This window comes from Myxocyprinus asiaticus, chromosome 6 (genome assembly GCF_019703515.2).
Source record: "Myxocyprinus asiaticus isolate MX2 ecotype Aquarium Trade chromosome 6, UBuf_Myxa_2, whole genome shotgun sequence".
Classification (NCBI taxonomy): Eukaryota; Metazoa; Chordata; class Actinopteri; order Cypriniformes; family Catostomidae; genus Myxocyprinus; species Myxocyprinus asiaticus.
In genome coordinates this window covers 6,141,104-6,158,284 of record NC_059349.1, presented here as the reverse complement: position 1 = coordinate 6,158,284, position 17,181 = coordinate 6,141,104, and the positions used below count along the sequence as shown (strand labels likewise).

The 17,181-nt window shown below is 40.2% G+C and overlaps 2 protein-coding genes across 3 annotated transcripts in view; both read left to right on the top strand.

The window, feature by feature from the left end:
• Positions 1-6,556: 6,556 nt before the first annotated feature.
• On the top strand, positions 6,557-9,143 carry zgc:153913 (carboxypeptidase N subunit 2). Of its 2 annotated transcripts, XM_051701171.1 has the most exons (3): positions 6,557-6,624; positions 6,741-6,791; positions 7,545-9,143. In XM_051701171.1, the coding sequence occupies exons 2-3, from the start codon at positions 6,752-6,754 to the stop codon at positions 9,044-9,046; spliced, it is 1,542 nt and encodes a 513-aa protein (XP_051557131.1). In that variant the 5' UTR covers positions 6,557-6,624; positions 6,741-6,751; the 3' UTR covers positions 9,047-9,143. The 2 variants fall into 2 exon arrangements, with proteins under 2 accessions (XP_051557131.1, XP_051557132.1); XM_051701172.1 differs by lacking the exon at positions 6,557-6,624 and having other exon boundaries at positions 7,548-9,143.
• A 7,165-nt stretch (positions 9,144-16,308) lies between these two features.
• The window catches only part of LOC127442854 (tensin-3-like), an 84,030-nt gene continuing 83,157 nt past the window's right edge, over positions 16,309-17,181 (top strand). The window contains exon 1 of the mRNA XM_051701093.1: positions 16,309-16,528. The gene's annotated coding sequence lies outside the window, so the exon portion shown is untranslated. The remainder of the gene's footprint in view (positions 16,529-17,181) is intronic.

Sequence of the window (17,181 nt, the reverse complement as noted above, 5' to 3'; positions counted from 1 at the left end):
GCGACCTTCGTGAAGACACGAGGAGACAGGGACAGGCCGAAAGGGAGGGCCTTGTACTGATACGCCTGACCTTCGAATGCAAACCACAGGAAGGGTCCGTGTCGAGGAAGGATCGAGATGTGGATGTTCGCGTCCTTCAGGTCTACCGCCACGAACCAATCTTGATGCCGGACGCTCTCCAGAATGTGTTTTTGTGTCAGCATCTTGAACGGGAGTCTGTGTAGGGCCCGGAAGGCGGGAAGACCACTGCTGGTGCGCCAATCCTGCAAGGAAAAACCCGTGGATGGTAGTTGTGATGACGGCCGTGCACACTGGGTATGTGACCCAGGGATGAAGGAAACCGCTCTTTTGCTGAACTGTTGGGTACTGCAGCCACTTGGGCATGCGGCGAAATCAAACAAAAAGGCAACAAAAGATTCTGCACCCAGCCCTCCACCGGGGGATGGAGTGGTCTTCTTACCAGCTCCAGGTGAGTGGGTTTCTTCGTCCCTGGGTCGCCCGTCTCAGGGGCGCTTTGATGACCTCCGTGGGTTCTTAGCGGCCGACTGTGAGATTGGTGGCGTCTGCTTCCTGCGGTGGGCTCCACGCCGGGGCCACGCCGAAGGGGCGGGCTGCGACGGAGCCAGTGCAGTCACCACAGGGGGACGCCCTTGGCAACGAGCAGATGGGGTGCGGGATCTTGAGCCGCGCCGGGGCGGGATATGCCGGATAGCCTCCGTTGGCTGCTTCACCGCCAAGAACTGCTGGGCAAAGTCCTCGATGGTGTCGTAGAATGGGCCAGCCTGGGAAATGGGGGCAGCAAGGAACCATGTCTTGTCGGCCTCACCCATCTCGACCAGGTTGAGCCAAAGGTGGCGCTCCTGGACCACTAATGTGGCCATCGTCTGGCCAAGGGACTGCGCCGTGACCTTCGTTGCTCAAAGAGCGAGGTCGGTCGCCGAGCGCAGTTCCTGCATCAAATCTGGGGCGGAACTACCCTCGTGCAGTTCTTTTAACGCCTTGGCCTGGTGAGGTGGCTTGTCCAGTAGCGCTGTAGGCTTTAGCCGTCAGAGATGACGTGAACCTACAGGGCTTGGACAGGAGCTTAGGGCATCCACACCAGGTGGCGGCACTCTGTGGGCATAGGTGCACCGCGACCGCCTTATCCACTGGGGGAATCGCCGTAAAGGGTAGTGAGGGCGGTGGAACTGAGGAATCGGGACCGGGCAATAAAAGGTGCCCCCTACGATTTCGTCAGCTTCTTGTGCACTTCCGGGAAGAAAGGCACTGGAGCGGGGCATGGCTTCTTTGAGCGGCGCCGTGAGCCCAGGAACCAATCATCGAGCCATGAGGGTTCAGGGGAGAGTGGAGGGTTCCATTCTAACCCGATGCTCGCGGCTGCCCGGGAAAGCATGTCCGTCATTTCTGCATCAGCCTGTGACTGGGCAATCGTCCCCGAGGGGGGGAGCCCAGCTGAGGCTTCTGCGTCCGACTGGACAAGCCCGCTCTCTGATGCTGCGCTCGAGAGCTCATCATCTTTGCGGGCTCCGAACAAGAGGCCAGACTCACCATGAGACGAGCCGGCGGACTCATCCGGAAGCCCGACTGGGGCAGACGAGCGTGCTGGGGAATGGGAGGTCCACGGGGGGATACCCAGTGGAGGCGATCCCATTGGGGTCCCCAAATCGCCCCCAGTGCTAGCCGCGTTGGCCTCAAACCCGTAGGTAGAAGGGCCGAGGCGGGGAGCCACTGGGTGACCGCAACGTTGCCATGGTCATGTTCTTGCAGTGAGAACATGAACCATCCACGAACGCTACCTCCGTGTGGGTCACGCCCAGACATGAAAGACAGCAATCATGACCATCCAAAGTTGAGAGATAACGACCGCAACCAGGAATAACACACAAAGGAAAGGCATCTTTAAAAAGACTTTCCGTGTGTGCCGCACTTTTAGAGAAATAAACTCTTTCACAAAATATACTCTCTTTTTTCTGCCGAAGCGCCCAGGGGCGTTCTCTGCATTGCACCAGTGCAGAGGAGAGAGAAGCCGCTGAAATGCGCCGTCAGATCCAGCAGAGGTGAATGAACAGTATTAATTCAGCTCAATGTGCATGACCGTTCGCTCCGAAGAGAAAATCTGAATGAGTGGTTGCATACCAGCTCCTTTTATACCCGTATGTCCGGGGGAGTGGCATGCAAATATCACTCGCCAATTTTCATTGGCCTTTTATCAAAGACCAGAGGTGTCTCGGGCTCCAAAGAGTGACATCGACACAACATCGAGTGAGTGACAGATAGGGAACTTCCTGTTCAGTACAAAACCAGAGAGGGGCTCTCTCAGGTGAAAGCGACCAATGAGCCAAATGTCTGAGACCAAATGTATAATAATAAAACACAATCTTGGGTAGGCCTAGCCCACCTTTGTCAATTGGCCTATTTTACTTATTGAAATGTAATCTGGGACGCTTACCATTCCAAATGAAGGACTTCGCTATGCTATCAAATTGCTTGAAATAAGAGAGAGGGACATCTACAGGGAGAGATTGAAACAGGCAGTTAAATTTTGGAATACAGTTCATTTTAATAACATTAACCTTCCCAATCATAGATACTTGTAATGAAGCCCACCTGCACACATCGCTCAATAACCTTTTTATTAAGGGGTCAAAATTAACTCTAACTAAATCACACAAATTTGCTGGAAATAAAATGCCCAAATAATTAATGCCCTGTTTGGGCCACTGGAAGGTGCTCAGCTGAAAGCCGTTACTGGGCAGTAGGTTGTCAGAGCCAAAGCTTCGGATTTACACCAACTGACTCCTGTATCCTGAGAACTTAGAAAAGGAATTAATAATTCTGTGGAGGCAAGGCATAGATCTAACGGGGTTGGAGACAAATAATAAAATATCACCAGCGTAAAGTAAAAGCTTATGCGCCATTCCTCCTGCCACCGCCCCTGGAAAATCACCTTCCTTTCTTATCACGGCTGCTAATGGTTCCAGGGCAAGACAGAACAATAATGGGTAAAGAGGGCAACCCTGCTGGGTGCCCCTATCCAGAGTAAAATAATCTGAAATTAATCAATTTGTTTGTACCACTGCTACCAGTTGTCTATAAAAGTAACTTAATCCATCCAATAAAAGTATTCCTGAACCCATATATTTCCAATATCTTAAAAAGATAATCCCATTCTACCATTTGAAATGCTTTTTCGGCATCAAATGAGATGGCAGCAACCGGAGTCTGATCATTCACCACTGATCACATGAAATTGATGAGACGCCTAATGTTATCAGAAGAGCTGTGGCCCTGAATAAACCACACCTGATTTATATGTATAAGAGAATTTTTGACAATATTTGAACGTCTAGCTGGATCAGGGAAATTGGACGGCAACTCTTATACTCGCTTGGATCTTTGTCCTTATTAAGAATCAGACTGATCCGGGCTTGTGTTATGGTTGGCGGAAGCTTTCCATTCTTTAATGATTCTGTATAAACTTCTAACAAAAGTAGAGCCAGTTCTGTAGCATAAGATCTAAAAAATTCAGCGGCAAAGCCATCTGGCCCCGGAGACTTGCCTGTAGGCAAGGCCTTAATTACCTCGCTAAGCTCCTCCAAGGTTATCTCAGAATCAAGATAATTTTTATGCTCATGTCAGTTTAGGGAGTTCTAATTGATCCAAAAAGTTTGTAATATCTTCATCAGTAGATGAAGATGTGGAACTATAAAGATCAAGATAGAATTCTTTAAAAGCATTATTAATATCAATTAGCGAGGTAAACATTTCACCACCAGCATATTTCACTGAGGGAATGGTAGAAAAAGACACTCTCTGCTGTATATATCAAGCCAAAAGCTTCCCTGCTTTGTCCCTCAACTCAAAGTATGACTGTCTTGCCCTGAATAGCCAAATTCCACCTTCTGTGACAAAATAGTATTATATCTGTATTTCAATTGGGGAGGGAATGGTAGAAAAAGATTCTCTCTGATTTATATATCTAGCCAAAAGCTTCCCTGCTTTGTCCCCCAACTCAAAGTATGACTGACTTGCCCTGAATAGCCAAAACTCCACCTTCCGTGACAAAATAGTATTAAATCTGTATTTCAATCGGGTCAATGCTCTGAGGCCATCAGACGACATTCGGTGCTTCAGCTCTGCCTCAGCACTTTTAATATTCCCTTCCAACTCCACGAGTTCTCATGCTTTGGATTTTTCCAATTGAGCAATCAACAACAGATTAAATGAGATATTAAAGTCTCCTCCCAATATTATATCATGAGGGGTGCCAGCGGCTTGCAACATCCCTTCAAGATCTATAAAAAAGCCCCACTCATCAGCGTTAGGTGCATAAATATTAGCCAAAGTTAAACTTTGCTCCTGAATTTCTGCTAAAACAATTATGACTCTTCCTTATTTATCTTTACTCTGTTTGAGACATTTGAATTGTATACATTTACTTATCAATGTAATGACTCCCCTGCTCTTACTTGAGCCAGCACTGAAGAAAATGTTTTCCACTTCCTGTGGGGAAAGATGCATTTCCTGAAGAAACACTATATCATATTTCTTATGTTTAAGAAGAGAAATAGCCTTCCTTCTTTTTATGGGAGGCCCCAACCCATTCACTTTCCACATGGAGAGAAACAATCCACTCATAATAACATTTGACATTTTGACATATTAGAAAAGATAGATTGTGTGTCAAAAACAAAATTATTAAGACCACATTCCAACGTTAGTGCTATAATCAAACCCCGAACTTCCCCAGAACCAAACAAACAGAAAAAAGTAAAATGTGTACATTAACCCCACGCACAACAATGCCAACTGGCGTCCATCCCTCTAAACTCAAACATTCCATGTACGCCTACGAGAACCCCTGCAACAACTTTGTCATTGAATTGCTCAAGTCCGGTGTTTCTGTACAAATATTTTGAGACAGAATTACATAACAGTAGAAAATCTATTAAACAAACTCCAGCCAATAGGCAGGATAAACACAAAGAACTTGTAGATTCATCCACATAACTGTCCCGAAGGTGTGTTCCTCCACAAAACAAACTCCAGCCGCTAGGTGGAACCAGCACAAAAAGAAACAAAAAAGGCACCCAGTTTCGGATGGTCAAGTGAATGTTCAGTGAGACAGACCCAATCAGCTGCAACGTGAGAATCACACAATGACTTACTCACTCCATTGACTTTATGAAGGACAATGCCTGTTGGGGACATGTAAACACTTTGCAGCTATCCTTAGCATCTATTCTCAATTTGGCCGGGAACATCAGGGCAAAAGCGACCTTCCGTTAATGTAAGAGTTTCTTGCATTCCTTGAATCGATCACGTTTCTCTCTTGTAAAATTCATGAAGTCTGGTAACGAGAAAATGTTGTGGTTCTTCCAAGAAAGCCTTCCTTTAATCCTCATTTCGTGTAACACAAGATCTTATCAGATGATCTCAGAAATTTGGCCAGAATTGATCGGAGCTGGTCTCCCTCAGCTGATCACCGAGCCGGAACTCTGTGAGCTCACTCGATTTCCAGCTTATGGCTTGTTATGTCAAGCAGACTCGGAAAGAGCTCGTCCAGCAATTCCACCATATTCTGACCCTCTGCTCGCTCGGGAATTCCAACAATTCGTACATTGTTCCGCTGACTACGATTTTCCATATCCTCCAACTTTTCCCAGACATGCTCCAAGTCTACTTTGGTCGCTAGCAGATTAGCAGCTAATTCCCTCTCCGATGACTCCAGATAATCAATCTGTTTCTCAACATCTGCCACTCTTGTAACAGTGAATTTTGTCTCCATGTCATTAAAAGTATCAAAACAAAAAAAGTGTGCAGAGCTCGCTGTTCACACGTCCGAACCTCGCATGGCATCACCTATGTCAAAATGGTGCGTATTGGACCTGATTACTTTCATTGTATATGCCTCACTGCACAAAAATGTTTTTCATTAGAAAAAGAGGGATGAGTTGAAAGTATTTCTGTGGTAATCCACATTGTTTCAATGTTATCTAAAGGAATTCCCTGTAGCAAAATGTTAAAATATCAATTTCCTAAATTTTATATACTTTTTTGTATAGATTACAGCTCTGCACATTCTGGGCTTTTCACTCATGTGGAGTTTTTAAACAGTATTGAAGGATTTCCCATGTATACTGGACACTTTTTGGCTCCTTTTTGTTCACCTTTATCTGCCCCAGCTTTGACATCAGATCTGATGTTTGACATCAGATCGTGAATTACTGAAAGAATTGCAATCAAAACATGCAGTACTCATGTTTTTATTGGTCAGTATATGAGCTGTCTTGTGCTGTGCCCAAAAATCAGAAAGTCAAACCTTCCTCTTTCCTTTTCTTACCATTAATTGGTTAATTATTGAATCGGGGAAAATTAATAATTAATTGTGAGCAAAAGTAATAATTATTCAACCATAACAAATGTGTTTCTCATACCGTCTCATATTTCACAATCTGAAGGGGTGTAAAGTTGTTTTGTACCATCAAATAATGAATAATGTCCTAGATAGATCCTGACCAATGAAAAACAGTTTACTTAGACAACAACGTTTATCTAGAAGCCATTGACGTCAAAGTGGAATTTGCTTATTTCTGCTTGAGCTGAATGTGCACTAACATAGAGGTAGGTAGTGGCTGTTTTCTAAGAATTATTTTGTTTTTTCAGAAAAAATGCAAGGTTTGCTAGATGCTTTCTAAATTATAGAACTAGTGTTCTTTCATTGTTATTTTTATTTGTAGGTGCCTGGTCCATGTTGAAAAATATTCAGTCCTTCAGTCAGGATAATATTGGTAAGTATGAATTTGTATATTTAATGAAATAAATAGATAAATTAAATCTTTATATTTATGTATCTACACACATTGGGTGATCTCATAAAGAATATTTACATTTATATGCAGTGCTTTAGTCATGTAAATGCCAGGGGGATCTTTGATTGGAACAGTTGTGATGTAGCAGTATTAAAACATTTCTAAAAAATCTTACATTTTAAGATTGAGTAAATAAATAAATGGTACCCATGAATTTGAATGAACTGATCTGGAAACTTTCATTTAATAGGAGCAAACAAACTGGGATAAACATACACCCTTAGCCCTGCCTTTGAAACTTTACAGTCAAATCCTACTTCATTCCCAGACTGATCTCACTTGCTGGGTACCATCTAACTATTTTTATGCAAATGTTAAATTTGTGGTGAAGAAAAACTGAATGGAAATGCTTGATATTTGCATAAACCAAGTTTCGATTTAAAATGTATGTGCTTGGCAGAAGTAGATTTTCTAGAGTTTCGCACAAGTCAAAATGCGCATTCAGGTGATGGAAACAGTTTATTCACATAATGATGCCTTTTTACTAAAAATTGCACTATTCACTGAGATTGTCAATTCTTTCCTTCCATAACTGGGATGTTCTGTAAAGCTTGTCTAAGCACGCAACATTAACCAGGGCTTTGCGAAGGGTTCATTTTCCCAAGCTCACCAAACACAAATAGAAACCACAATCAATAAAACTAAATTGTAAATACTCTTCTATTTTCACAGAAGACATGAGCAGATACTGTGCTGCTGTTTTACTCTTCCTCATTCAACTTGGTGATTGCTGTCCTGAACTATGTCAGTGCTTCACAGCTGCAAAGGTAATTTGTTCAGATGACACAATGCGAGTTTTACCTGTCAATATCTCTGCACAAGTGAAAGAATTGATTGTAGTGGCATCTGGCCTGACATACATGGACAGAAGTTCTTTTCGAGAAGACCTCAGACTTACCAAGCTCGTCATTCTCAACAACTTGTTGAAAACGATTTCATACAATACCTTTGAAAACTTGGTTGAGCTACAGGAGCTCGAAATCAGCGGAAACAGTCATTTGTTGACTTTTAAAATGCAAACCTTCAACAAGTTGACTAACCTTTCAAGGCTTTCCCTCAACAACAATAAGATTTCTCTGGATAATGACATTTTTGACCCTTTGCAGAAGCTGGAAACATTACAGTTGAGGGGGAATAATTTATCATCTCTGCCCAATCTTCTTTTTCATAATCTTCACAATCTTCTGGAACTCGACTTATCCCTCAACCATGTGAGCTCTCTGTCAGCTGACATATTTCAAAACAACTCTCGTTTGCGAGTGCTCTCCCTGCAAGGCAATATGATCTCACAGCTTCCAGAAGGAATCTTCTCCCACCTTGATGCCTTGGAAGACCTGAATCTCCGAAACAATCACATAATAAATCTGAATCCTGGAGTGTTCCCATCCAATCTCCAGAAACTCATCCTTAAAAATAACATGCTGGTCCAACTATCCCCAATGATTTTTGACAAACTGCAACAGCTTACTTATCTGGACTTGTCTCAGAATCAGCTCTCAGAACTTCCTTCAGATCTCTTCCAGAACCTTTCATCACTGAAGAACCTTGATCTATCGGAGAACCAGATTACTGCATTACCTGGCACTGTTTTCAAAGGACTCGTTAAAATAAAGGCCATCCATTTACAGAAAAATAATCTGAGCTCACTCAAAGTAAACTTGTTTATGGATCAGCAAGATATGGACCAGTTGTACTTATCCAAGAACAGTCTGCAAAATATACCGAATGGCTTTTTTGATTACCTTAATTTCCACTGCATAGTTCAACTCCATGGAAATCCCTGGCGGTGTGACTGTGAAATACAATATTTACATCACTGGCTGAGGTATAACCATGAAAATGTGGAGGATCTGAGTAGAGTTTACTGCAAAGCCCCTGAGTTCATTAGGGGGCAAAACCTACTTTCCATTGATCAGGAACAGCTTGTTTGTGTGAAAAATTCCAGCTCTATTACCCCTGGTGTTACAAAGATACTCCCCAACAGCAATAATGACAGCACAATTCAGTGCTCGCTCCAAGAACTAAAAGGTGCAATATCCATTCAGTGCAAAGTCACTAAATGCACCAGTGTGAAGTTTCAGGCCCTTTTTGAACATTCAGATGGAAATTATTCAAAATATATAGAGAGCATAGTGTGGTCAGCGCCCCTTGGATGCTTCAACGGGACTGCTTAGGCAAAAACATTCACCCTTGAGTGTTTTCAATTCACAGCATATAAGGAACTTTTTGCTGTAAAGTGTAAACAATTGACAATAAACTATCTTCACAATATGGCACAGCCTTGAGTGTCTTCTTGCTTTGATAAAACAGTTACCACATAATAAAAGTATTAAGGACACAAACTTTCATTGAAATGTTATTTTATTAGTAAAATGATTAAAGGCTATCCTTCAGCTAAAAATATAGTCACTGACAGTAAACAGTACCTACATTGCTATGCAACAAGTATAACTGTCTATGGGTGCTGCGCAGTGATACAAATAGCTCTTTAAAGAGGTCACGACTCAGCGTGCCCTTTTATTGCTTCTTCAGCTTTCATTGCTCAACTGGTAGAGCATGGCACTTGGAATGCCAAGATCATGGATACAATTCCCAGAGAGCACACAAACTGATAAAATGAATACCTTTAATGCTTAATTCGCTTTGGATAAAAGTGTCTACCAAATGCATAAATGTGAATGTAAATTGCACCAAAACTGCATCATGCTTCAGTTTTGGAAAAATAATAAACACTCTCTCCTTTCTTGTCAGAGAACGTCTCTCTTCCTTTACGTTGTATATTTAATAGACATGCAGATCTCGCATTAATCATGGCTTTTGAAACATCACCTTTGAAAATAAATCAAGTAGATTTCTGGAGATAAATATGAATTGAAGTTTACATGGAAACATAAAAATACTGCATCATCAAGCTCTCAGTAAAGTAAGAAGCAGATTTTTTTATTGTATTTTCAAAACAACTCACAGCAACAAGTGAATGATCTATTTACTTAAATGCTGTCATTAGAAAATTATCTTACATTTGCATATTATTCTGCTGTACATCCTGTGGTTATGAAATAGTTTATGAGCCAACACTACTAAATTCTGGTATTATTCTCCTTCTAGTTATTTATATAGCATCTATTGACAACGAAACGTTTTCACACTTGATGGAAATGCAACCGCTTCCGCTTTACTTCCGTGTTGCAAATTAAGGTCGATAAAAGCAATAAGGCACTTGAGGCTGTGCCATATGGCTAAAATGGTTGCAATGCCCACTCAAACCTTATTGCTTAAGAATACGACTGTAATTAGTGATGTTTTGTTTGTGAATTAATCTGTCTTCCTGAACAAATCTTTTAAGTAAACGAATTGTTCTTGTTCACCTCCGTATACTGACTCATATTTATCCTTCACTGATGTCTCTCTCTCTCTCTCTCTCTCTCTCTCTCTCTCTCTCTCTCTCTCTTGAAGCCAGTGAGCTCTAGTTTGAAGCCTGTAACTGCTTTGGTAAAATTTCATGCTTGTAAAGACTGACATGAGCATTAGCACATATTATTCGAGTGCGGTCTGTGAAGGAGCATATCATTGGTTTCACCCGCTTAACGAATACACACCTTCACTGAACCAGTTGAGTCGTTATTTGAATTTGAAGGAGATAAGATATTTAGTTAATAAATGAACTGGTATTCACGTTCAAGACCAACATTAATGAATCACTCAGTCTTCTGAATGTCTTAACATGAGGAGGCATGTAGCTTAATCATTCAACAAGAAAAGAGGCTGGATGAAGTATGAATAAAAGTGATGATGGACTGATGACCACACTTTCCAATGATATAAACATTATTGAAACTCATTATTTTTAGGCTTGTATTGTTGTCTTTTTTTGTACAGCTTGATAAAAAGTCATGCTTTGCAGTTCACAATATGATAGATATGCTTTGTAATTTGTGGGGAAAGTCTTAATATACTTAAACACTCTGCAGTGCTGAAGTATCTTTTGACACACACATTTTAATACAGGATAATTAGACTTGTTCTGGTTGTGAATAACTGTGCATTTGGTTTAATGCAATTTCTCATTTAAAACGTAAAAGATGGTAATCTGTCACCATCTATTAGCGCAAAAGTATAATTTGCAGAAATGGTCAATGAACGAATCAATTAATGTATCCAAATTAATCTTTTTGGTGAACTGATTCAAAAGACTCAAATCAATGGGATGAATCAAAATCCCCACTACTGATTGTGATGTGCCAAATGACTGTTTCTGATTAATTTTAATAAGAACATTGTTAACCAGGCACACACAGATATCAACACTTGGCATGCTAAACTCAACAATGACAGTCCGCAAAGATATTTGGTAACACTTTACATTAATGTTCTCTTTATTAAAGGTTTATAAAAGGGTTTGTTAAAGACTAATAAGTCATTTCAGATGCATTAATCTTTGATATGCTGTTATAGCATGAATAAAAATACTTGGACACTTCATCCAAGCATTTTCTTGCCAAATAGTGAGCCATTTTACCTCACATGTTTACCTTAAATAAATTAACACTTTTTTCACATTTGTTAACTATGAAGATCCCATTTTATATAATTCACATTTGCTGCTACTGAAGTTAAGGGAAGGGGAGGTTTAGGGATAGGGTTTAGGGTTTAGATTAGGGTTAGGATTTACAGAGTAACTGCAGATGTAATTAAATGCAGGTACTTTATATGTAAGTACAATGCAACAACATGTATTTACATAATAAGTATATTGTATTCAATGCCAAAGTGAATAGTAGTTAAAGACACCTATCAAAAAGTGGGTCCAACCTATGTACATAAAGTTCAGTATGGTTTAATGGTCATCAGGCTTTATGTCTACTTATATCTACTGTGTAGACATAAAGCCTGATGATATAGGCTTCTATCTACTGTGAATGAGCATGAAGACCTGAAAAGTGTTTAACAAAAGAGTAACTAGGTGTAATGATGAGTTGAGATCCATATGCAGCTTTTCATAAAAATAAACGTAGTAATACAGACAGGCAGGGGTCAATCACCAGGCAGGCAGACAATCACAGGTTATTTCCAGGTAAACAAGGCAGTAATAGTAGGCAGGCAACAACGGGTCAAAACAGGGTGGAACAGGGGGGCCTGGGTAGCTCAGTGGTAAAAGATGCTGGCTACCCCCCTGGAGTTTGTTAGTTCGAATCCCAGGGCATGCTGAGTGACTCCAGCCAGGTCTCCTAAGCAACCAAATTGGCCCGGTTGCTAGGGAGGGTAGAGTCACATGGGGTAACCTCCTCGTGTTCGCTATAATGTGGTTCGTTCTCGTGGGGCACGTGGTGAGTTGAGCGCGGATGCCGCGGTGGATGGCATGAAGCCTCCACACGCGCTATGTCTCCGTGGCAACGCACTCAACAAGCCACGTGATAAGATGCGCAGGTTGATGGTCTCAGACGCGGAGGCAACTGGGATTCATCCTCCGCCACCCGGATTGAGGCGAATCACTACGCGACCACGAGGACTTAAAAAATAAATAAAAAAAAGTGCACTGGAAAAAGGGGAAAAAATCCCCCCAAACAAAACAGGGTGAACAGTCCAGCATCATACACAGGTAATGCAATAAACACAGAGAACGCTCAGAAATGTCAGCCAGGGCAAAACAAGACTTTGCAATGAGTGTCTTAAATAGCGGAATGGATTGGAAACAGGTGAACAGGTAATCATTGACAGGTACGGGGATTATGGGAAATGGAGTCCAGAGAGTTAAAGTCAATCCCCAGGTGATGGAGCCCTCTGGTGGTGAGCGGGAGGAACAATAAAGGCGGGATTCATGACACTAGGACTAGACAAAACCATTCATTTGACATCAACATAACAAGGAAAGTGACAACACGAGTCAAGATGTTACAGTAATGAATATAAACACAAAGTAGACTGTAGCAAAATGACTTAATCCGTCCTTTTAATCTCACTATAATAATAATTTTTTCCTGCAGTGTGACATAAATTATGAATTAGGGCATTTTATGTTTCTGAGTAATATGACTATTTGGCAAGTATTGCATGATTCGTGGTGTTATATCAGCATATCAGTGATTGATAATGCATTTGTAATTATTACAAATATTAGTCATTAATGAACCCCATTGAATGATCAAATGAACCAGAAAGTAAATAAAAATAAATAAATAAAAACTTTTTCATGTCAAAGTACATGCTTGGAATATAAGCGTCAGCATAGTATTGTGGACATCACATTAATGCGTTAATGTGTGAGATTACTGTAATTTACACACAGCTAATCATTGTAATTCTACAACACAACACTACTACAATACATTACAATAATATCCTGGTCCTGCGCACAGTGAAGTCAAATCAAGTCATTTTTATTTGTATAACGCTTTTCACAACACACATCATTTCAAAGTAGCTTTGCAGTAAATTATGCTGTAACAGAAAAACAAGATAATATCTGTAATGTCTTAGAGTCATCATTGTGCGGTTTGATAAAAAAAAAAAAAAAAAAAAACATTCGATTATGCCTTAAAAGAATATACTCATGCTAATATTTATGAATATAGTATGAACTGTTTGATTATTGACTAAGTATGACTCTACTGATATAGAGTTGATTTTCTAGAGCTGATACATGTTCATGACTAACCCATTTGAAAAATAAAAACAATAAATGTGCAAGTAACCCAGTAAAATGATAAAAGTGTCTGCTACAGTGAAGAAATGTTGTGTTCCCTGCAGCAGGAATCAATGAGAGATTTGATAAGAGAGGTGGATGAACTTGACCTGTGGGGGTCAAAGTACAGTCATTAGACTGTAAACATAAACATGTTTCAACAAGCCAAATGATACATTCAGTAACAAATAAATGTATCAGTGAAGAAACAGGGATTTACTCTGTGCGAGTACTCTCCATGTGGCAAAATCTTGCCCTAACCCTAACCTGTCCGGATGTTGATTTTTAAAAGACAATAATTTTGGTGAACCATTAATTTTTAATTACATTAAAACCTGTCTTAGGTATTTTATTGACATGGCAACTAAAAGCCACATCCAGCAATATAACAAGTTCACCTGTAGATGGCGTTCCTGTCAAACACGCTCCTTAGTGATTCAAATTAAGCCAAATTCTTTGGCAGGGAAATATATACATGTAACACTCATACAAAATATAATTAACTTTAAGAGAAAATCCCAAATTTAATTTTCTTTCAAGTGTAGCATCAAGAAATGTGTTTTTGTCCTGGCTACAATAAGTAGGCCTACAAGAATTACATGTAAGATTACGACAAAAACAAACAAGGCATTTATAGAATTATCCAGTATAGCTAATAATGAATAGCTATTTTCTCTTTACTCTGTACTATCACTTTGTATATCAGTGATATGTTGATGTGTTAGACTCATGAGAGCTGGTCTCAATTGTCAGTATCAGGGAGGGGAACAATAGCAGGCACAGGCCGCAGTAAATCATTAACTACGACATGTTTTCAACTATCACACAGCACATACAAAGCCATGTTATGTAATGCAACATTCCTGTTTTTTCAGAAGACCAATGAACTAATGCCTTAAAGTTGTCTGGCCAGAGATCATGTGACTAAAAGCGCTCTGTACTACACTGGGATTGAGTTATAGATACAACAGAATGTTTGTGTTGTGTTTGTCCAAACAATATATATATTAATTCCTAAAAATACACACAAATTATTCAGTTACTGACATGCAGTAGTATAGATTATAGAGCAATAAAATGTATGTGTATAGCATACAGTGAAGTAAATAAGTATAATCACTTTGTAACTGTACTTAAGTAGCTTTTTTACTAAATTTGTAAACCGAATGTGTATGCACACACAGCCAAATGAGGTATACTTTGAAAGGATGAGTGTTCGACTGTATGCAGACGCTAAGCATTCACATCAAATCCGAAGTACACTTTGGGCTTTAGAGGGAAAAAGGGAACCTCCAAATTGCACTCGTCACTGATTACAAACACAATTTCATCCTGATTATGCACGACAAGAACCTGGGTCTACTAAGCTGCTGATGCAATGCACAAATGGTTTCACCACAGAGGAAGGTATGCATATTTGAATTGATGCAAAAATGTCAGTAACTCAGCAGAATGAGGCCAATGTCAGGGTACCAGAACATTTGGTAGCAACATGCCGGCTTGCTTTTAAAAGGAACTGAAGTGGTCTCCAGTTGCAACCAAGCTATCAACAATCTTCATGTTCAGTTCTGTGAGCTATAACTTATTTTCTGAATAAAATGCCCTGTCATTGATTGTATCCAATATTTCCTGTCTGAGACTCAATTATGTGGTTTAAAGTGTCATTCTGGATGGGTCGATTTTTATAAGATGAATGGGTTTGAATTTTCTGTATCGTGAGTGCTGTTGAACTTGTACAAGCCAGGAACCACGTTTGATCTGCTGTAATGTGAGGCTTGCAAGCTCATGAGGCAGCACAGTGATTGGATGGAAGCGTTCCTTCTCATGAATAATGTGGAGAAATGCTCAGACTCGAATGACAGGTTAGCCTACTCTACTACCACTTTACCCAGGTTAGCCTACTCTACTACCACTTTACCCTTAACAATTAACTAAATGAGTGCTATAATTGTTTTCAATGACGTGGAACCTGTACATATCTGTTAGTATCTCAAAAAATGTGTGACCCTTCAAGTTATTTTAAAACCATGCACTATTTCATTTGACTAAAGTAGTATATTGATGTTGTATATTTACTTTCACTTATGAGTACTTTTTCCACCCCTGATAGCATAGATCAGATAATTTGGTCTCTGAAATGTGTGAAAGGCTTTTGAATCTTGGCACATTTGAGCACAGTTTTGAAACATTGTTGAGACCTCTTGAGAACTCTAAAGGAGACATTTAAGATTGCTGTGGTCTTCATCTCAGGAGAAAAATCAGAGGTTAATGAGATTAAATGAAGAGCGAATGGAGACTCATTTGCTCCTCAATTATTCTCATTTTTTTCCAGGAGAAATAAATTATATTTTACAGAGATTTCATTTGTGATTTTTCTTTCATATGGGGAGGAATCTATGCAATTGAGAAGAAATGTGAGCTACACAGTATTTTAAAGTGTTGTTTTGGTTATTTTCCTTGTCTGCAAACTCAGTCAACTCATCAGACTCTGTCATGTTGCTCCATGATTACTGGTGTGAAGGCATCTGTGCTGCTGGTATTGTTTCGGCCCCATCCCCCAATCTCTCGTGTGTGTGTGTGTGTGTGTGTGTGTGTGTGTGTGTGTGTGTGTGTGTGTGTGTGTGTGTGTGTGTGTGTGTGTGTGTGTTCTGCAAGCCAACACACATTCGGGGAGGGAGACTGTGAACGCAAGAGAAGTTTAGGGGGAAGAGGAGAACAAGGGGAGGATCCACGCCAGAACTGGCGGCTGTTTCTTTTTCACTTACACTGAGATTTGAGTTTAGAGGAGACGGAAATGACAAATGAGACATTAATGAGCTAGGAACTTCCAGCAGAAAGTTTGAATCTTAAACAGAGTCCATTTCTTTGCAGAAGTCTGCAGTGAAATTCCAACAAAACTATGACAACCTAAACTGAGTTTACCTCAACTCTCCAGTCACGGTCTCAAGACAAACTAACTCTTCAAAAAGCAAAGGTAAGCACATTCTTAAATTTTTGGACATTTTCTACCTCATTCTCTTTCTATTTAAAAAGTTAAACTGTGCCTATGTTACCTGAAGGGGTTATTTCTTTATGATCAGACCCTTATAACATACATTCATTGGTGTAATTTAATGCAGTAAGGTTGGATTCATTTAATCATGCTAAATTATCATTTTGACTTAAATAAAACCATGAAGCACTTTGTTACGTAACCTTACTAAAAAATGTTTACATGGTTTCTTCTCCAAGAATCTATCATCAAAAAGTGTTTGAGTTATTTTGGATTTTGATTATTCAGATGTGTGTGTTTGGTTGTGTGTTTGTTGTGAAGTTACAGAAGGGCTTACCAAGAAACAGTGTGTGACTGCACTAATACACACCGAACTAGGCTGCATGAGAATGAGACATTTGAGGTTGTTCATTAAACACTGTTTGGCTGTCTCACCCTCACTGAGATGAAAAGAAGAGTTTGCAGATTGAGTTGCCCAGTCTTCATAGAGTTTTAGTAGGAATTTAAGCAAACTTCTTCACCTTTATTGTATGTTATTGCTCAATGGTTGCTCTTTTAAAACTGAGGATACTTCAAATGTTGGTACTTACAGGGATAGTTCACCCAAAAATAATAATTCTCTCTCCATTTACTCA